At 36.8% G+C, this 22,807-nt stretch overlaps 1 protein-coding gene across 3 annotated transcripts in view; it reads left to right on the forward strand.

Moving 5' to 3' along the window:
- VPS13A (vacuolar protein sorting 13 homolog A) overlaps positions 1-22,194 on the forward strand; it is a 118,927-nt gene extending 96,733 nt beyond the window's left edge. For 2 of the 3 annotated variants that reach the window (XM_084305761.1, XM_084305762.1), the window contains exons 67-72: positions 215-338; positions 2,010-2,124; positions 15,584-15,669; positions 16,311-16,434; positions 19,658-19,732; positions 21,838-22,194. In XM_084305761.1, the coding sequence (XP_084161887.1) occupies positions 215-338; positions 2,010-2,124; positions 15,584-15,669; positions 16,311-16,434; positions 19,658-19,732; positions 21,838-21,888 (575 nt within the window). In that variant the 3' untranslated portion in view covers positions 21,889-22,194. Of the gene's footprint in view, positions 1-214; positions 339-2,009; positions 2,125-4,165; positions 4,794-15,583; positions 15,670-16,310; positions 16,435-19,657; positions 19,733-21,837 lie in introns of those variants that run through there. The other variant, XM_084305763.1, reaches the window with a different exon arrangement.
- The last annotated feature ends 613 nt before the right edge of the window (positions 22,195-22,807 follow it).

The following is a 22,807-nucleotide window of genomic DNA, read 5'->3' on the forward strand; positions in this document are numbered from 1 at the left end:
TTGATATGTGATGAAACATTGTAAGTTTACCAAGATTTTATGTTTTAATTGATATCTAATTTAAATGTTCACATGAGCTTTTTGTGGAGGAGACTATGTAGTTACATATCAAATAAAAACAAATGCAACTCCTAAGTAAGAAAAAGTTTTGTGTTTTTTTTTTGTGTGTGTTTTTTTTTTTTTTCTAAAAATTTGCTGCGCTTAATCCTTTTAGGAGCTCAGAAAGAAGGAGCAGCTGGTTTTTTCAAAGGTGTTGGAAAAGGCTTAGTGGGAGCAGTAGCTAGACCTACTGGAGGAATCATAGATATGGCAAGCAGCACATTTCAAGGTATCAAAAAGTAAGTAAAATCAGTATGAAGAATGACAGATGGAATGAAACAATAGTGAGAGTACCTTGTGTCTTCATATCACTTCTCTATAAATCTTCCTAGATCTTTCAACTTTATCATTAATGCAAGTGAGATAGAAGAAAGTCTTGTCCGTATTGTTATTCATATAATAAATAGGTAGCTTGTTTCACTACCCACTGTTGATATTGTTTAAAGCCACAGAATTAAATCTTACGTGTTTTGACCATTGCCAGTGAAACTAGTTTAAAAGCCTTGGCTTTTAAGCTAATTAATCAGACTTCCTTCAGTTCCTGATTTTTTCCCTTTATCTCAAATATGCAGAGAACAAAAGACTTTTCCACTGCACCAAAAGTTAGGTTTTGTATTATTTGTATAACAAAAGGAGAAAACAAGTTCCAAGACTACCAGATTGTGCCAGGATATACTTTCATTGTTGTTCAGACTAAGAGCTCTGACAGAACTGCATATTGAATACTGTAGTAGTCTCACTCCCTTATATCTAACTTTAATAAATCCATTGTTGCAGATTTTCACAGACTGAAATGTGTAACAAAATTGAAAAAAGAGTTTTTGAGAGGTCGTTTAGTATCTCCTGCTGATTACACTTGTTAAAGGCCCTGTTCTCAGCGAGCTGTCCCACTTTTGCTAGCATAAGGTTGCCTTGTGTCTCATGAGTTTTACCCTTTGAACTCTTCACAAGGGAAATGCAAGGAACACATCAGAGCCGAAGTTCTGTAGGGCACAGATGACTTGAAGGTTAAAGATTTTTAGTAGAATACTCAGACATTAATTAACTAAGTGTGCCCTTGCTGCAAAGAAGGCTAATGGTCTCTTGGGCTGCACCACGCAGAGTATTGCCAGCAGGCTGAGGGAGGTGATCCTTCCCCTCTGTTCAGCACTGGTAAGACCAAACCTGGAGGATTGTGTCCAGTTCTTGTCTCCTCAGTGGAAGTGAGACATGGACACGCTGGAGAGAGTCAGGGAAGGGCCACAAAGGTGATGAAGACACTGGAGCACCTCTTCTATGAGGAAAGGCCGAGAGAGCTTCAGCCTGAAGAAGAGAGAAGGCTCAGGAGAAGTCTTATCAATGTCTGTAAATTCCTGAAGGGAGGGTACAAAGAGGACAGAGCCAGGCTCTTTTCATTGGTGCCCAGTGACAGGGCAAGAGCTAAGGCAGTGGGCACAAACGAACATGAGAGGTTCTGTCTGAGCATCAGGAAACATTTCTTTACTGTGTAGAGATGGAGCAGCAGCACAGGTTGCCCAGAGATGTTGTGAAGTCTCCCTCCTTAGAGATCTTCAAAAGCTGCCTGGGCAGGGGCCTGTGCTACTTGCTTGAGCAGGAGAGTTGGACCAGATGACGTTTAGAGGTCCTCTGCAACTTCAACCATTATGTGCTTTCATGAATTATTGCAGTTGTGTGCTGCCTTGTGCCATCTAATCTTCTAATAACCATTCTCTGAAATATATTGCATTTCTGAGTAAAGTTTATAATTAATTTATAAAATATTTAGTGTCTATTCATATGTCAGTGTATATAGACAACAGTTGCTGTACTAGTATGTAAGTTTATATTTAAAATACTGTAGAGCCTTTGCTAAATGTTAAAGCTTAGTAAAAATATTAATATACAGCTTAATTTTTTTGCTTTTTTCTCAGAGTTGCAGATTCATCAGAAGATGTGGTAAGCCTGCGCCCACCTCGCTTCTTTGGTGAAGATGGAGTTATTAGACCTTACAGATTAAGAGATGGAACCGGAAGTCAGATGTTACAGGTGAAGAAATGGCATAAATTTTAACTCATCATATGTTGAAGTAACTATTTGCAGTATTACCAATTTTTTTAATTCCCTATTTTTAATTTTTTTTTAAATTCCATTACCTAGTAACTCTGTAGTCAAGAAAGATCCATTTAATTGATCCATAGGTTTATAATCACTTTGGTGGCTTAGTTTCTGTGATAGAATTGTTGAGAAAGGAACCATAATTTATGGCAGTGTATCTGTAGAGATTTGTGCAAGATACAGAACAGTTTAAAAGAAGAAAAGGGTTTACATGTATAATTAAAAAGGTTTATGTCTTATTTTTTTTGTTTTTGTAGTGATGATGGTAAACCCAAAATACTGTTTTCATTAATTTTATAATACACATTTTGAATCACAGTTTTGTGTAAAATAGCACATCAAACATACAAAATATTCACGTCATACCCACCAAAACAATGTTAACAATTTTGAAGTAGAATTCGCTTTGCATGAGGAACATGCCAAGAAGCAATGTGGACAGCTTTTCTTTAGTTTGGGTTCTACTGAAGCAAATTTGACTCAGATGTCAAAGTGGAAATAATTTCCATTGTTACGCAGCTTACAAAGTTTATATTTTTTCTATGTTTTATATAAAAGTGCACTTTAGAAATACTTAAAGCTAAGAAATAAAAAAGCATTTAGAAACTGCATGAATGGCCCCTGGGGATGTAAACAAGTTCATAAATTTATTTTTAAATAATTGAAGGATTTGCAGCTTGCGAATGTTAGAAAGGTCATATGGAAATAACCTTTTGGGAGATTTAGATAAGAATTAAGTATCCTGTGGAGAGGATTTTTAGACTGCTTTGCGAATTAACACAGCTTTTTACATGTCCAGTTCTTGTCTGGTTGTTTCTGTTTCATCTGCATCTCATTACTGTATCTTCTTCTCTTGTGGTAGAAGAGGATTGTCCTGTTTGGGTCATCTCAGTTTTGTTTTTCATAACATTCAGTGATTATGTATCAGTAAATTTTGAAAATTTTTGATAATAGTATGCTTCTGCCTTTCTGTTAATGAGTTGGCTTTAACCTCTGCTCTTGAAATCCAGTTTCATATAGAAGTATTACCTTAACCAAAGCATAAACTTAATCGTTGAACTGCATTGCTTTTTCTTTTTCTTAATTTTGTACATGTTTGCATTTGGGGATTTTTTTTCTGAGAAACCTTTAGAAAATTCTGCAATGACATATGCGATTCCAGTTTTTCTCTGTTGTATGGTTGAGTGCAGTACCATGTCTCATTTATAAATGAGATAACGCATTCCAATTAAGCAATGACTGTCGTATTTTGTGATGGTAGCCACCATTTGAAAGTAACTAAAGTTGAAAAACTGTTTCGTATTAGTTTTCACGACTGATGATTCTATAGCAGAACTACTCTTTAAGAAAAGTTTTGAAAACTCCAAACGGTTCTCCCTGTAGACAGTCAAATCAGAAAATAATAAATTGTGTCACTTTTATTCTGGTAAGATGTATCTGATGTCTTAACATTTGTTAAGACATATTTGACGTCTTAATCCTATTCCTCAAGTGTAATGAGTTTTTTGGTTCTTAATATTTCTGATTCTAGAGATATTTCTTTGTCTTACATTATGCTCAGTGTTACATATCCCCTATGTGAAGCAGTTTGGATAGCAAGTTTTGTTATGGGGAAAAAGAGTAATTCCCTCCCCCCTTTTATGCTACTTCTTTGCATACAAGTCTGGTGACTGGCCCCATTGCATTTATTGTGTTGTAGTACTTCCAGAAGATTACCAGATTAGATCTAAATAAAATTTCTTTTAGCGACTTTAGATATTGCGTCTGCTAACCAAAATGAATAGACAGTAAAATAGATTTAGTGTGCTTGTACTATGCTCTAAACTAGGATGTCACTGCAGAATTACTGTATTCTTTTATTTTCCTTTAATTACAAAAAATAATAATTAAAAAAAAATAAAAAACAATGTCAGCCAAACAAATCCTTCTAAACTAATACTTCTGCTTTCTTCTTCCCTTGTCATGCTTTCAGAAAAGACAGGCCTACAGGGAATGGACTAAGACTCACAATAGTAGTGATGATGATGACAGTTAGGATAATATGGACTGTAAGATGTACATGGCCTTTGTCGCAATCTTTTGACTGTTCAGTATTAAACGTTGTCACTTTATTTCCTGCTGAGAAATTGGGGATGTCTGGTACTAATATTTTTAAAATTAGGAAAAAGAAAGGGGGGGGGGGGGGAGGAGAGAGGGAGACAAGTAAAATGTGTAAGTGCTAGACAAAGCAGCAAATATATATAATATATAACAAATACATACAACAATAAAAAGTCATATCTATACACAACGGGATATTAAGTGAAAATCGTACTGAGTAATATAACGAAATAATACCATGACTTAGAATTTATTTATAGATATGTTTCTATGAAGTGTATTTAATGTTTTTGCATTTGCAAATTGCCTTTTCCAGTTTTTAGTTATAATTTGCTAGATGGAATGCTTTTAAATGTGTTCAGTAGTACTTTACTGAATTGTACAGTCATGATTGGTATTAAAATGCTGTTTGACTTTAATATTCTATTTATTTCATATTTCAAAACTATTTTGTCTGCTTTTCTTCTTATAAATAAACGCATTTAAATTATATCTAAAATGGATTCATCTGTTCTCTTCCAACATTGTTGTTCTTGTTTCCTGAAACTAGATTATGTCAAAACACTAAATGTCTTATGAAATTATTTAAAGATGAAATAAATGTACATGTATTTTGAAAGGGACATTTGTTTTACCACAATTTTTAAATGCTTATGTAGCATTTGGAATCCTTAGATGTATGAAATATAATAGCTTCTTTAGGTATTTTCAATTGTGACCATAAATGATTAGTTCTTAAATTAACATTTTTTTTCATTCATACAACAAAAACTCAAAACCCACCCTAGATCTGAAACTTAGGTACAATCACTGACAGCTTGAGAAAATGCCAGTACTTTTATAAGTCTGTGTGGTAAAATACATGCCACATGCAAAAAGGTTTTGCTTTAGGTAGACATGAAAGAACACTAAATAAAACAATTGAACCATGATGATTCTGTATTGTAAATTCTATAATACCACTAAATTCTACAACATAATTCTTAAAGAAATAAGTAGAGCTAAGTATTTATTCTGTATTCACTGGAAGGCTTGCATAATTTTCTTTTTTGTGGTTTGTTGCTAAGTTTACATTTTGTACTGCATTTCAAGGTTCCTTGCAACAGATATTTATGTATCAGTAAGTAGCATTAACTCTTCAGCTAAATTGGATTAATTAGAACTACTCTAAAGCAAAGGAGCTTTAAAATTATTTCATATTTATCAAAGATGATGTCATGTCTTTTAGTATCTATTGTCTTCCGGTTCTCAGCATTCCGAAGAAAGAAGTATTAAAACCTCTAAGTCTCTTTATTCTGGCTGTATGCCTTCAAAAGCTGATCTCTGGGCAATGAACCAAGAAATATATATATACATGTAATCTCCTAAATAAAAGAAGGGAAATCTCAGTTTCGGAGCTTCTTTAGCTGAAACTACTGATGCTGAAGTTCGCTGCTTACCTTGTGTTGTTAGATAGTTTGTAATAGTGGCATCACAATTGGATGTCATACAGGGGTAGATTAAAGATTATGTTTATGGCTGAAGCACTTTGGGAAGGCTTTGGAATATTTTTTATATAAGTGGATATTCAAAATATGTTTGAAGAATGTAGGAAATGATCTTCAATTGTGAAAAGAGGCATGCCATGCCTAAAAGTTGAGGAAATTTTAGGTTTAATTTTCTGAACGGTTACTTTTCTCTTTTTCCTAACTTTACTGCATTTTTAGTACCTTGAATATGTTATATGAAGTTTTCTTTTTGCTTTTTAGCATACTTCTTTACTCTCTAAAATTATGCCTTCTATAGTGACCTGTCTTACAGAACAGTGCATATCAGTTTTATAACAAAACATATTTTTCCTCGCTCTAAAACACTGTTAGGTAGAAATGTAGTTGTTTTTTTGACTGAAGAAGCATCCTTGAAAAAGCAAGAATTTAATTTTTAGAAATGATACACTTTTCCTATCAAGTTGACCTAGCTTTTTAGCTGTTTAAAAATTACAATTTTACAAATCATTACAGAATATGGAAGTCAAATTTAGCATGAATGGTAGTATTTCTGGGTTAGGTATCACTCCTTTAGGTTCTTCTGGATAAGTACCACTGGGATAAAATTCCCCTGGAACAAAGAAGAGTTTTCTTTACTCAGCAAATTGAAAAGTTTTAGAATGTTAGACAGGAGAAAAATAAATAAACAAACAAACAAACACTATTCGGAAAATATGTTCATATACCTTTAATTATTTTGTCTCTTTCGTGGTGTATGGTTGTAGTTTTGAAATGTCTACAGATATATGTCATTCATTTTGTGCAAGTTTTCATCTGTTTCTGTCACAAGTAGCCTTCTGTGAATATGTATATTGGGAAAATAAATAATTTGGATTTAGGATAACAAAAATTTGATAATAGAATTTCATTTCGCTATCACGGAACAAAAACCTGTGAAACGTATAATAGCTCACTGTTCATAACTGATGCATTTTAATGCACCAAAGATGAAAACTTCGGAGATCTTTTTTTAAGGGATTTAAAGTAATAGACTGTTGTTGTTGTTATTTTAAAAAACAAAAAGACTAACTCTTGAAGTCTATTTTTTTTAACTAAATGTATTTTAATAGTATAATTTTTGGCTGCACAATTTTTTTTATATTCTTTTTCACTGATAAATTGAAGGAGCAGCCTTATGTTGACAGGCCCTGGTTGTCACGGGTGACACCATAATACCTGTTGGAGGAACACCGTAGTAGATCATAGGCAGTCCAGAAGATTCCTGGAGTGCCTTGATGATAGCTTCCTTCTCCAAGTGACAGAGGAAACAGTAAGGTATTCTACTGAACCTCACACCCACCAGCAATGAGGAACTTGTTGGGAATGTGGAAGTCTAAGGCAGACTTGGCTGGAGTGATGATGAGATGGTGGAGCTTAGGATCCCAAGGTCAGGAAGGAGGATGAAAAGCAAGCTCACAACCCTGGACATCATGAGAGCAGACTGCCATCTTTAAGGATCTGCTGGGAAGTGTCCTGTGGGATAAGGTCCTGGAGGGAAGAGAGGCCCAAGAAAGGTGGTTAAAATCAAGCATCACCTCTATCAAGCACAAGAGCAGTCCATTCCAACAAACAGGAAGTCAGACGAAATACCAGGAGGCCATCAATGAACAAGTTGCTTCTGACAAAACTCAAACCCAGAAAGGGTACAGAAGGTGGAAGCATGAACAGCTAGCCTGGGAGGAATGCAGACACATTTTCCAAGCATCCAGGGATGAAATTAGGAAAGCTAAAGCCCAAATGAACTTGAATCTGGCCAGGGATATCAAAGACTACAAGAAGGGCTTCTGTAAGAACACGAGTAGCAAAAGCAAGGCTAGGGAAAATGTGGACACACTTCTGAATGAAGCAGGAGACCTGATTTTACATAAGAAGTGAAAAGACTGAGGAACTGAATACCTTCTTTGCTTCAGTCTTTAATAGCAAGACTGGCCTTCAGGAATCCAAAGTCCCAGAGAGAGAGAGCAGGGCAAGTATTAGAGCAAGGAAGATATGTGTTTGGTGGAGGAGGATCAGATCTGGGAATACTTAAGCAAGCATAAGGCTATGGGCCCTGGTGGGATGCACCTACAAGCGGTGAGAAAGTGAGCAGACTGAGAGTGGCAGTGCAACAATACAATCTGCGGTTGATCATGGTAACTGGGAGAAGTCTGAAGACTGGAGGAAAGCAAATATCTCTCCTGTTTTCAGAAAGGGTAAGAATTACATGGCAAACTGTAATGATGCCAGTCAGCCTCACCTCTCAGTTGCTGTGGAGGTGATGGAACTATCATGGAAACCATTTCTAGGCACGTGAGGGAGAAGGAAATCATCAAGAACAGTCAGCATTGATTCACCAAGGGGAAGATCATGCTTCACCAAACTGATAGTTTCTTTAATGAAAGCACGACCCTGATGGATGAGAGGAGAACAGTGAATATTGCCTTCCTAGACTTCATTGAAGTCTTTGACACAGACCCTGTGTCAAAGAGAGTTTCTCATAGGGGAGATTCTCATAGAGAAGCTCTTGAAGTATGGGCTGGATGAGCAGGTGGGTATAAACCTGGCTGAATGGCTGGGTCCAGAGGATAGTTGTCAGTGGTACAATCTAGTTGGAAGCACAGGTTACAGTGGACTACACCAGGAGTCACTACTGGGTCCAGTTTTGTTTAACATCTTCATTAATGATCTGGACAGAGGGGCACCCTGAGTAAATTCACAGATGACATAAAATGGGGGAGGGGAGGCAGCACTGATTGACCAGAGGGTTGTACTGCCATCTCGAGGGGACCTCAATTGGCTGGAGAAATAGGTTGACAGGAACCTCTGGAAGTTCAGCAAAGAGAAGTGGACAGTCTTACAGTGGGGGAGGAACAACCTCAGGAACCAGTACATGCTGGGGAACACACAGCTGGAAATGCAGAAAAGGCCCTGTAGGTCCTGGTGGATATCATGTTGAGTGTGAGCCAGCAATGTGTCCTTGCTGCAAAGTTATCCTGGGCTGCACCATGCAGAGTATTGCCAGCAGGCTGAGGGAGGTGATCCTTCCCCTCTGTTCAGCACTAGTAAGACCAAACCTGGAGGATTGTGTCCAGTTCTTGTCTCCTCAGTGGAAGTGAGACATGGACACGCTGGAGAGAGTCAGGGAAGGGCCACAAAGGTGATGAAGACACTGGAGCACCTCTTCTATGAGGAAAGGCCGAGAGAGCTTCAGCCTGAAGAAGAGAGAAGGCTCAGGAGAAGTCTTATCAATGTCTGTAAATTCCTGAAGGGAGGGTACAAAGAGGACAGAGCCAGGCTCTTTTCATTGGTGCCCAGTGACAGGGCAAGAGCTAAGGCAGTGGGCACAAACGAACATGAGAGGTTCTGTCTGAGCATCAGGAAACATTTCTTTACTGTGTAGAGATGGAGCAGCAGCACAGGTTGCCCAGAGATGTTGTGAAGTCTCCCTCCTTAGAGATCTTCAAAAGCTGCCTGGGCAGAGGCCTGGGCTACCTGCTCTAGGTGGCCCTACTTGGGCAAGTGTTTAGTTTTACTCTTTTAGTGACTGTCATTGTGGTGACTTGCAATTCATGTGCTTCCCCCTTGCTGAGGTGAAGAATTGTCTGTGCTCTTTATCTTTGATGTTGTCCAGCACATCATTTTTGATCTTTTGTCTTTTTTGTTTTACCAGCTGAAGCTCTACAGACTCAAGTTGATAAGGATAGGTATTATAGAAAGTTTTGGGATCATTTGAAAGACTAGTAATACTTTTCTTGTTAAGTCAGTTACAGAATCTATAGACTTCTGCCAGAAATCACTGATTTTTGTCCTGCTAGTGAATAAGGCTGCAAGAAAGGCTAGTGTCATGCTTACATTCTTAAGTTATTAACAGTTCCACCATGAAATTAGTGTAGTTCTTTGTGCCATAGATCAGTGTCTACACAAAGACAAAGTAAATCCAAAACCATTTTAAATTTGTTTTTAATTGCCTTCATAGTGTGAGAATTTGTGAGGGCTTTTCTCAAGTACTGTATAAGAGCTGCTCCCCCAACCGTGCTGCTGTGGATTTAAGCTTATAGAGAAGTTAGTCCTTTATAGCAATTTGTGTATCTTATTATAACATTGGGGGGGGTAGGAGGAGGAGGAGAAGGGAATGTTTGGCTTTCAGTTCAGTGTACCTTTTTTGGTCATGAGTTGAGCTTCAGATCAAATTACAGAATGTTGGAGTGGGTTGATCATATGCTTGCTTCTTGGTATTCGAACTTCAATCTGCCAAAAAGAACATCTGAGGAGTAGAAGAAGGTGTGATACTCCTTTCTCTCCTTCCTTCATGTCTCTTAGACTTAAGTTCACATCAAAATTTAAACATCCATATCCTCTAAAATTGAGATTTTATTTCTTAAATTTACAGTTTTAAGTTCTTTCAAAAATTCAAAATAACTTTTCTTCTTCCTATATCATTCTGAGCTTTACCAGGTTCTATTCATGCATAGTATCTAGTTTTCTTCTCCCCTAGTCTAATCAGAGTTGTCATTATCCTTCCTCACTTAGAAAGTTTGTGTCTCGGTTAGAGAAAAGAATGGCAACCTTAGCACTGTCACGTGCAACACTTGAATAATATTTCATTGTCATTGCCCATCCCCAAATAGAAGACTTGAAAGATATTTACAGGCTCTTTTGGACTGCAGCTAACACCAGTTATTTAAGATGAATGTGTAAGCTTGTTTGACTTAGTTTCATTTTAGCTTGTAACTGAAACACATATATGTGCTTCATACATATGTATGATAGAAAAGCAAGTAATGACTGGAAGTGTCGTAGGCAAAGTATACACCAACTTGTTATGTGTTAGAGAATGTAGAAAAACGCAATCTTTTCCCCTGGCTTCCTGCAGATCCAGTAAGCACTTCAGATGCTACTTACTGAAGAACCTTTGTTGTATTGGCAGGAAATACTAAGAACATCTAGATGTGGTCATCAAAATGAAAGTGTAGATTGGTATGATTTCTCCTTTCAGGGCATCAAAAGAATTCTTCTGGTATTCAGACCAATAATTGGCTGAGATATTCTGCCAGTTTACACAGGCAAACTACAATTGTGTTGTGAAGGAAAAACAAAGTTCTGAAAGAAAGATACTATCCTAATTTTCATTGTCCTACGTATCGTGGTCAAAATTTTAACGTTGACCAAAAATGTCTGTTGTTTTGAACAGAAGTGTGCAGAGCTTAGATTTGGTGTTCAGCATGGCTGAATGGAATCTTGAATTTGGCCACTAATAGACAGAAGCCTTAATTTATTTTTTTATAGAGTGACATTGCACATTAGGATAATTGAAATGAGAAGATTAATATTAAAGGATTAATATTAGTTCTCATTAATAAAGGATAAGAAGATAATTTTGCATAGCATAAAAATGAGTGTTTTATATATGCTATTTTGTCTCTTTTTAACAACTTTTCTCCTTTTTTACACGTTTAAGCTAAATCTAACAAATTACCTAAATTCTGTTTAGAATTAATAACATATTTCTGTGGGGAAGATTGGATATGTAGTAATACCAGGTTAATCTACTGAAAAATTGTAATTCTACAACTTTTTAAATAGTAATTCTACAACTTCGAAAGCAGTTGTCTGATGATTTGAGCTGAGAGATGCATTCAGCATTGTAGTTCCTTGCAGCAACAACAGATTGCTTTCACAACTCAAACTTTTGGACATCATTCAGTTCCTGACTGATTTTGGCTGGGATAATTTTTTTTCATAGCAGCTGTCTTTGTGCTATCTTTTGGATTTGTGACCAAAACAGTGTTGATAACAGTGAAATTTTAGCTCTTGTTGAGCAGTACTTATGCAGGATGAAAGCCTTTTCTATTTCTTATGGTGTCCCAACATCAGGTTGGCTGGGGTGCACAAGAAGTTGGTAAGGGGCACAGCTGGTGTACCTGACACAAGCTGACCGGAAATATCCCATACAATGTAAATAATACTAAATAATAATAATAATAATAATAAAATCTGTGTGAAAGAAGGAGAAGGAGGTATGAGGGAGAAGGATATTATGGTAACTGCCTTCCCTCTCCCTGGGTTCCTATTAGCTCTTCTGGAATTGGTTGCCAGACCCAGTACAATGAAGAAATAGACTGGCAATCCAAAAGCCTTTAAAATTTTCAAGTTGATCTGAGCAACGAGAGGTAAGGGTAACAGATTTGTTACTACTTTTCAAGTAGTAATGGTGTTTATGCTATTTTTTACAAAACTGGTTCAGTTCAGAGGAGTTCAAACATTTCAACTTTCGTTTTTCAGGTATTTTTTAGGAGAACTATAACAAGAATTATCATAGATTTTAATTTTTTTCTCTGCTACCAGCATGTTGTTTTTCATTTCTAACTTTGTTAAGGGCCTCTGTCCTTGCTTTCCAATGAATTAGGGACATGTGCTGTGATTTGGAGTCTTTCCAAATACAGAGATGCCACTTTTGGACACTGAGCGTATTTGCGTATTCGTCCGTGCATAGATGATCACATCTATGATTAAATTATCGCAGTGATGTCTAAGTATTTTTACTACAGGTAAGAATAATTTTCTAAGGACAGGATTCGTGCTTTGATTGCTTTGCACTTTACAGCTACTGGAGACTTTTTTTCAACAGATTCATTCAATTTCTGTGTGCAGTCAATGAATCAGAATATATACTAATGTAATAAAGTTATTAAGCATTTTTAAATTGAAGTATGGCACTTGTTTTAAACATGAGCACTTGTTTTCTTACAGTAGTGAAACTGATATCAAACAAACAATGGTGTTAACTTCATAGTTTTCATCATCAAAGTGGTCTAAGTCGCTATCTTTCTCAAAATGATTAATAACTAAACAATGTAAAATTATAATATTAAAATATATTTATGTATCTATATTAAGGGATACATTTTATATATCTTTTTATGTTTGAGTTCTATAAGCCATTTCAGTAGCCATTATCAGCAGTAGATTGGTTTATCCCTCTGTGGTGTATTTCATAATGGACAGGTGCAAGGAATAGAGCGTTGGAAAAAACAAGTGCAGTGGGGGTAGAAAAATCTAAAAGTGAAATAAGCTTAGTCTTTATATGTAGTTACTGCATGACATTTGACATAGACGTGTATTACCTTTGCAAATGGACTCTGAAACACATCCTGTGTTAATTTCCTAATTAATATCTACTGACTACAAAACTATAGAACACAGATGACAGAGTTTATGATCTTTGACTTACAGCTAGCAATGAGTAGAAGTTCAGTCTCAGTTCAACTTTCAGGAAGGAAAGCTTTGCACACTACATCCTAACAATATTTCTGTGCTGACTGAGTCTTTTGTTTGTGAATTTTAGTAGAATAAAATAGTTTCCATGGAATTTTGGGGACGTTTGAATAGGTGATGTATAGAATTGTAACCTTTGTGACAGTTAAGCACTACACTTCCATAATAATTTTCTCACTTCTTCACGAGGGGGAGCAGAATGGGAGATGCTCATCTCTTCTCTGTGGTGACCAGATAGGACCTGAGGGGATGGCATGAAGCTGCATCAGAGGAGCTTCAGGCTGGATGTTAGGGAAAGGTTCTTCACCAAGAAGGGTGGTCGGGCACTGGGACATGCTCCCCAGGGCAGTGGTCATGGCAATGAGCCTGCTGGAGTTCAAGAAGCCTTTGGACAATGCTCTCGGACATGCAGTCTGATTTTTGGGTGGTCCTTTGTGAAACCAGGAGTTGGACTCAATGATCCCTGTGGGTCCCTTCCAACTCGGGATATTCTGTGATTCCAGTTACATAATTCTTGTACGTTATCAGTAAACTGAATGAGTTACAGTAGGGTGATGCGATTCGTCAAAAATTACCTAACAAGCTAATGGAAAGACAAAAAGAGAGGTAATCAGCTCTCATAAGACCCACTCTTCCCTTTACCCTAACGCTGTACAAAAATTAAGAAAGTTATCTTGCTTTGATGCAGGAGAAATAAGTTTAGTCTAATTTGGATGAGGAGGATCTTTATTCTATTTGCTTTTTCTCCCCAGTAATTGCTGTTAATGGAAGAGAGATACTGGTTATACTTCCGAATATTTAGAATGTGTTTGGTCAGTAAGAGAAATTGCTGACTAAATTGGAGAACTTGTGCCAAAATCATTACAGAGTCCTGCAGATTAAATGCAACCGTATATTGGTTACCTCTATTTAGCTATCCTTCCTCCGTCTACGCACCTTAATGCTGGAACGTTATGAAGACTGCCTTGTGAGAGGTTTTTTTAGTTACTTTGTGATCAAAGCTGGTACTTCATAGGAGAGGCAGGAAGAAACTCAAATCGTCTGATGACAACCCCTAGACAAAGCCTGAATAAGAAGTTTTAAAGAGTCTTTCTAGAAGAGCAATAAACAAAGAAAGAAAAGAGTTTTCCAAGCCCTTAATCACTCATTTCTTATGCCTTTCTTTTTGCTGTATTCACACTGCTCTTGACACTAGATTTTGCACTAATAAACTCAATGACTTACATAGGTAGGCACGTGATCAGTAGTTGTGGTTTTGCAGCCCAACAAGTTCGGGGATAGGAAAGTAATCAGAATTTTCTGATACGCTGTTCATGTGCTTTCTAGAAAGCTTTCTTTCAGGAACTTCTTGTTGTGAAGGTTCTTGTGTTCCAATCATGAAAGAATCAGCATTTTTGAGGGAAGGCATCAGTTGTAGAAAATTGTTTGTGTGAAGTTATCTCCACTGTCAGATTTCCAGTCTTGGTGTAGACCTCATTAAATGTCCTTATCATTTTCCAGTGTTAATGAATACTCTTTAAATGGTTTTGTCATTTTGACTGTAGTGAGGTCTAACATACATGTTTTAAAATATTCCCATACATATCTGAAACAATATGTTTTTAGTTAACTATTTATTGAGTCATACTGCTTTATACTGATCTATATTTACTTCCAATTTCTAACAGCTAGGAAGCAGGCAGGCAGTCTAACTGAGATGCACCAGTCTTGATTTGGTCACTAATCTGATCACTCGTTGCTTGGAAAGTCAGAAATCCCATGGTTGCCTAGTCATGTTAAAATTATAGACCCTCTATTTAAAAAAAAAAAAAAAAAAAAAAAAAAAAAAACCTTAATCTGATGTCATTGATGTTTTAAATTTAATGACTAGTAAAAAATATTCAGCTACAATATTCACAGAAATTTAAAAAAAAAAAAAAAAAAAAAAAAAAAAAAGATTAAGCAAGTTCAGAGGAAAATGAAAGAATACAGAAAAATGTTAAGCATTACCTTAAATGTGTCATTAAGTCTAACTGTATATGTGGTAAGTGGGTATTTGTGGACAGTTAAGTATAGATTTAACCTAGGGCTAATGACTCCAATGTTTTGGAGATGATTCTATGTAAAAATTAGGAAACAAATCCTCCTTAGGTGTATTTTGACCATACTGGTTTCTTGTGTTGTCTTTGAACTGTATTAGCAGAAGTTTGGACCGTAGCAGTAGTATGTAGAAAACTGAGTCCTGAAATCTTTGGGGAAATTAAATTGTTCCTTGCCAGTTTTTGTTAGGATTTCTGTTTGCACAGCTGCATTTCCAGGGACTAAATAATTCTATATACATGTAATTATAATATTAGCTGTCACGGATCTGTTAGTCACATTTTGACTTATGAAATTAGTTTCTTTAAAAGTATGTGGTATATACTTTGTTATAATTTATACTTTTGGGCGATAAATACATTTTAAACAAAAATTAATATGTTAATTTTGTACTAGCATATTCAAAACTGTAAAACTTTTATCTCTTTTAGAAAATTGAAAATGGAAGATTTGCAAAACTCAGATATATTGCACATGCTATGGTCAACAATACAGATCTGTTAATGGTGACAAAGAGGTAAACTTTTGGCTATGAATAAGTGCTTAAGACTCTATCATCAAAAATGTGTATGCCTTAATTCCTGATCAGTAACTAGGCTTTGATGTGTCTATCCTTACATATGCAGATACAATAATGATGAAGGCATGTCTAGTGTGCTTATAATTATCTTATTCAGTAGCAGCATTTTTCATCACAGAAGTAGGTTATTTGACTGTCATAGTAATTTTGCTATTTAAGGACAAAAAAGAATGTTGGGTTTGTAGTTTCTGTAACTAAGATGTATTTTTAAATTTGGTTAGGTTGAAGTCAATAAAACTGGGATTCACTTCAGTTAGCACTTTAAAGGAAAATGGATGATAAAGGAGTGGAGAATCAATAACGTCTAACGAGTATCAGTCATTCTTCATAAATAAAGTCTTTACAACATTTTTTAGAAACACAGCTACAAATACTGTTATGCTCTTGCTATGAAACAATATTTTAAGTAAGAGGACATTCAAAATTCAGACTTTCAGAAAGCATGCTGTACAGTTGTTATATATAATTAGACGGGAACTGTATTGAAACAATGTATGGCTTCACTAGATCTAGTGTAAATTGATAACTTACGTATTTTTACATCGATTTTTAAATTATAAATTTTTTCTTTTGTCTAGTGGTGTCTTATTTGTGACAAAAGGGACATTTGGACAGTTGACATGTGAATGGCAATACACTTATGATGAGTTTACTAAAGATCCATTCATTGTTGATGGCAGAAGATTACGCATTGAAGCAAAGGTATATTAACCTGATCATGTTTTGTTCTCTTTTTGTGATCTTTTATAATATTGAACTTCAAACTCCTGATCTGTCTTCTAGTTGAGATGTACTTATAGATAGAAGGGAGTTGAATTTGGCATTGGGAACTCCTCATGTTACTAGCTTCTGACTGTTTTAAGCAGAATGCTAAACTGGGTGTTTGATTATTCCTTGAGTCCTAGGGATTTTATGTTGGTATGCACCGGTTTGTCTGAAATTTCCAAATTTCATACTTTGGAAAATGGTGATCGCAGTGGTTTTACTCAGGTGGGCAGCTGAGCTCCACCACAACTGCTCTCTTACTTCCCCTCCTCAAAGGGAAGGGGGGAGAAAATACAATGAAAAGGTCTGAAGGGTTGAGATAAGGATGGGGAGATCACTCAATAATTCTCATCATGGGCAAAACAGACTCAGCATAGGGAGATTAGTAAGATTTGTTGCCTATTACTAACAAGCTAGACAAGTGAGAAACAAAACAAACTAAAAACACCTTCCCCCCATCCGCCTTCTTTCACTTCCTCACCCCAAACAGTGCAGGGGAAAGGGGGATGGGGATTCTGGTCAGTCTATAGCACTTTGCTGCTGCCACTGCTTCATGGTCACTCTCTGCCATGTGAGGCAGTCTCTCCACGTGGGGTCCCTCCCAGCTGATGCCGTCCTTCCCAAGCTGATTCTGCTTGGGCTTCCCACAGGCTGCAGCTCCTCAAGAACTGCTCGAAATAGGGGTTAGTACCATGGGGTGCCTCCTCCATCCTTCAGGAGCAAACTGCTCCAGCACAAGTCTCCCACCAGATCCCCTGCTCTTGTGTGGTCCCTTCTCCATAGGCTGCAGGTCTGGCCTGGAATCTGCTCCTGCGGGGGCTCTCCATGGGCTGCAGCCTCCTCCAGGCCACATCCACCTGCTCCACCGGGGGCTCCTCCACCCCTGGGGGGGCTGCAGCGTGGAGATCTGCTCCATGTGGGACCCATGGGCTGCAGGGGGACAGCCTGCTCCACCAGGGGCCTCTCCCTGCACAGCCTGCAGGGGAACTGTTGCTGCCTGCCTGGAGCACCTCCTGCTGCACTCACCTTGGGGGCTGCAGGGCTGGTTCTCACTCCTCACTCTCCCAGCTGCTGTTGCCCAGCATTTTTTTTTCCCCTTTCTTAAATCTGATCTCGCAGAGGCACAAACAACGTTGCTTATTGGCTCAGCTCTGGGCAGCAGTGGGTCCCTTTGGAGTCATCTGAAACTGGTCCTTACGTAACAAGGGTCAGCTTCTGGATTACTCTCACAAAGGCCACCCCTGTAGCCCCCCACAACCCCTCCACTACCAAGACCTTGCCACGTAAACCCACTACAGTGATAGAGCACAACTTTCTCAGAAGGTTGGAGAATATTATTGCACACTCTAGCACTCATGCCAATACGTGGAATTCTTCCCTATTACCTTCTGTCCTGGTTTCAGTTAGAACAGAATTAATTTTCTTCCTAGTAGCTGGTGGAATGCTGTGTTTTGGCTTAGGATGAGAAGAGTGCTGATAACACCCCGATGTTTTAATTGTTGCAGAGCAGTGCTTATACCAAGCCAAGGACATCTCAGCCTTTTGCTCTGTCCTGCCAACAGGCAGGCTGGGGGTGCAGTAAGAGCTGGGAGGGGACAGACCCAGGACAGGTGACCCAAACTGGCCAAAGGGGTATTCCATACCATCTGACGTCATGCTAAACAATATATAGGGGTGGCTAGCTGGGGGGAGGGGGCCAGACTGCTCGGGGTTAGGCTGGGCATCGGTCAGCGGGTGGTGAGCAATTGCATTGTGCATCACTTGTTTGTACATATTATTATTACTTCCCTATTATCACCATTGTATTATTATTATTATTATTATTATTATTGTTATTATTATTTTGTTATTATTATTTTCCTGTCCTATTAAACTGTCTTTATCTCAACTCACGGGCTTCACTTTCCATTTCTCTCCCCCATCCCAGAGAGGGAGGGGGAGGGGGAGCGAACGGCTGCGTGGTGTTTAGCTGCCGACCGGGTTAAACCACGACACCTTCCCAAAGATTCAAATATATCAAACCAATCCATCTTCATGTGCTATGCTTCCAGGATTTTTTCCTCCATTTGTTAATTATTTGTTAATTAAGTTAATCAAAAATACAATAAGGTGTTAATGTCTTCTTAAAAACCACGATGACAAGTGCTTATCCTTTCCAATTCAAGTTGAAGAATGTTGCTCTCAGTTGTGAATTTCATTAAAACAAACTAAACAAAACCTTCCCTGGTAAATTGTGAAAGGAGAATAAGGAGACAGATGAGCACTGATGACTGAAACAGAGGCAATATATATATCTTGAATTCCTGTTGAGATGGTAACTGAAAATAATTTGAATCAACAAATTTAGCTGTCAGGGATTTGGTTTGTTTCTGTTTTATTAAGTTTCACATGTGTAATCGTTGAATCTTGGGTGTCAGGATAGTCCGGATGTTTTACGTGCAAAGAACAAGTCATTCAGTATTTCACTCAGATTATTTGTTTCTATTGCAGAGCATGAAATGCAGAGCCACTTTGTTTTGGAATACTCCAAACTGGATTTCTGACTGCAAATTAACATTTGCAGGGTGAAATCCTACCGTAATTCTTAGTTTCTACCATTTCAAACAACGCTGAATAACACATCTTTATCCAATATTTCAGGGTCATTCAAATATATGCAGTATGTTCTTCATTGAAATCTGTGGTTGAAAAGTGTATTTTGCATATCACTGTCCATGTTTTATTTCTGAAGCCTAGATTGTTATTTTCAGTATCTAGGACCACTGCTTGCAAAATCAGTAGCAGTAGAATGCCAACCTGGGTAATAACTCGAAGGAGGATAAAAAGATCCTCCTTCATAGGGTACTGAATTTTGTTATGCCATACTCCATTATTTGCATTCCATTCCTACTTATTTTTACAGGCCAGTCTCCAGCAACTCCATGGTATAGAAGGTATAGATTTGTTACTGTTGGAGTGTTAAGTCCACTGTGTTTTCAGGCAGAAAATGATGTTTCTCAGGGTGTGTGTGATGTGAACATACTCAGATTAGTTTGATGGGTACATGATGCTTGGTGCTCTCTGAACCATAGCTGCCTTAATGGTAAATAAATTCTTACACATGAAGTTTGAAGAAATTAACTCTACAATTACCTAATTACATTTTTTTTTTTTTTTTTAGGAACGAGTAAAGTCTGTGTTCCATGCCAAAGAATTTGGAAAAATTATTAATTTTAAAAGTCCAGAGGATGCTAAGGTAAAATCAAAATATGATTACAATTATCCAGTGTTGCATTTGGCTTAAAAAGTGAAAAAAAAAATCTTAACCTTGAGTGTTGAAAATAAAATATTTCATACTCATACTTAGTACTCTGTCCCATTGGACATGATCTCTCCTAACTGAGAGATAACTGAGATTGTGTTTCAGACCCTGCAGCTCTTTAGAGCTTGTGTTTACGGTGTGAAATACCAGCTCCTTCCACTTTCTTATGGTTGTTAAAATTCTCATCCAGATAATGCATATCATCTCCCTAGTGTCTCTGATAAATCTTAGTTTATAAATCTGACTACATCTACAAGCATAATGGTTGATGATTCAGCCCTTAAACAGATGGAAAGAGCAATGATCTATTGATACTGAATTTCAGAAATTCTCAATCTAAACACCAAACTTATACTTACTTTTATCTTTGGACATATAACTGCCAGACAGCTGATTTGATAGTTCTACTAATGAAAGTAAGCAATCGAGAATATGAATTAAAATAGTAAAATTTAATAGAACAATATTTGTAAACTACCCCCAGAGCTTAAGAATGAGGAAAATACTAATAGAGAATCAAATAGCTTATTTGATGTTATAATAATTAGATAAGTTCTATATGATCTCTTCATTTTGACATTAGTTCTCACTGCAACCTGGTTCAGGTCTGCTACCAGCACTATGAGTTAGCAAAGTTGCTAAATTCTGTCATATTTTTAATTGGCATGAATCATTATTTTCACAAAGAATAAATTAATCTTGTATATATGCACACCTCCTGCATCTACTCAACAGTTTAAGTTGCTTTTTTTTTTTTTTTGGCAAGGGTAGTTTACAACTGCAGCTGAGTGATACCTTTTGGCTCTTAGCTCAAAAAGAATCACAAATACTATCAAGGTGTTTGAGAGCCCATTGCTGACTTTTACTTCTCTTGTACTCTATGGAGGTGCTGAGCTCCATTTTTTATTTTATTTTTTTAAGCAGCACCATGGACTGTGAATTATGTTATGCATACTATAAGTGCTTAAGCAAGGAAAAGAAAGCAGGAAAAAAATGTATACTTTTCATTAAATGTTGGTTTGCTTATTTTTCAGAAAGGTCCAAGCACCTCACACACAAAACCAACAGGAATGCAGATGTGAGGGGGTAAAAGGTCCTTGTCAGATAGACTTGGTACAGACTGTACTTACATCTTAGTGAAGGAATACTTTAAAGTTTCATCAAAAATGCTGTCAGGTTCTTAGGGATTGTCCTACTGAAAGTATGGTGTCTTTGAGAGTTCCTTCTGGGCTGTCTAGCCTACAGCTTACTTCTCCAAATGTTGCGTTTGTGCTTGTGTATAGAGTGAAGACACCAAGGCAAGCATTTTAGGAACAGTAAAAATGAAACTGGACCCTTCACAGTAAGGAGTATGAGGTCATTTCACTCCCCTTTTCAGTCTAGAGGACACTGTAGTGCCCTAGTCTAGAGTCCTAGAGTTCTAGAGTTTCCAGAGGTCCCAGAGTCTTAGTCTAGTGTCCTAGAGTTCTGCATCTGTGAGAAGTGCCACGTTTCTCTTCTGTGTTCAGAAAATATGAGAATTCAAAATTCATGAAAAGAAACTGAATATAGTTGAGAAAAGCATTTTTTTTTCTCCTATAAATAACTGTATTATCACATTGCTACAAGAAATTCTTGTCTACTGTCTTCTGTTATCCTTAGTTTTATAGTGTAATCTGGGACTAGATGCATCTAGAGTTGTAGACTAATGCAGAGGGTTAATAATAATGTGCATGAAATAATGATTTCATTTAATTTTATAAAGTAGTATTCATTGAAATGTAGTCCAGGAAACTGAACTAACTGAACTGAACTACCTAGGCAGCTTAACTAGTTGTGGTATTCAGTGTTGTCATGTCAGATATTGGTACTTCAATGCCTCCATTTTCGTGTGAGAAAATCAGGCATTTATAATCTACAGTAGAATTTTAAGTACTGTGTTAAAACTTGGGGAGGGAGCAGGTAGTGAATTGTGTGGCCATCCCAATCATATTTGCAGCTGCTCTACGTGATTTTTACTTAAGGATACATTTTCATTATTTCCTTTTCCTTTCATGCAGTGGATCCTTTCTAAACTGGAAGAAGTAAGAGAGAATCAGCCAAAATCATAATGAATTTAGAAGCACCAAGATATGAAGAACGCTGAACATCTACCTTCTAGTTTCCTTTACAAGTAGAATTATATGCATAGTAACTACAAAGTTGAAAAAAAAAAAAAAAAAAAAGAGGGTGGGGAGTGCAGGGGTGGATTGATGAAATTATTTGTGGTCACACCAGTCTACAGATACATCACAAAAGTAGCTGCTATTAAGTTTAAAGAAAAAACTCCAGTGATCAAAAAAATTTGCCAAGTTTCACCTTCTTGAATTTTTTTTTTTTTTTTTTACTTAATAGATTTCATTTTACTTAAACATATATATATATATTTTTTTCAAAATACAGTTTTAAATGAATTTGTTTTACCATTACATTTGGCACTGAAGCTGAATTCTGAAATAATTCTTTTCGTACTATTCAGAGCAAATCTTTCTTTTTGATTCTGAAAAATTTTTTCAGAATTTTGATTCTGAAAATCAATATTTAGTTTCTGTCTTCTTTTTCTTACAACTTGAGGCTGTGTTGAAGTTCAAGTTTCTTTTGAAGGAAATGTTAACTTAATCATCACTAGTCTTACAACTCAAATTCTAAGAAGGCATCTGTTCACCAGAAAAGCCTAATTTAGATGATCACAGGAGGGGCTGCATAGTTACCAAATATTATTTTCTTTTTGTAAATGAATAGACCAGGTCACGATGAATTTACATTACAATATCACTTTTAGTGTAAACTTTTTTATATCCTACTCAAGGAAATGTCGCAGCACCTTTATCATTATTCAAAGAAAATATAACAGTTTACAAAAACTTACAATGGGGATAATAAATATATGTCTGCACTAGAAATATGAATTAAAGCTTATTATTCTAAATAAAAGTTATTAACAGATTTCCAACTGAAGAAGGAAGTTTTGAGGTTATAAGGGCACTGTTG

The sequence above is a fragment of the Netta rufina genome (genome assembly GCF_964035555.1).
Source record: "Netta rufina genome assembly, chromosome: Z".
In the NCBI taxonomy this organism is placed as follows: Eukaryota; Metazoa; Chordata; class Aves; order Anseriformes; family Anatidae; genus Netta; species Netta rufina.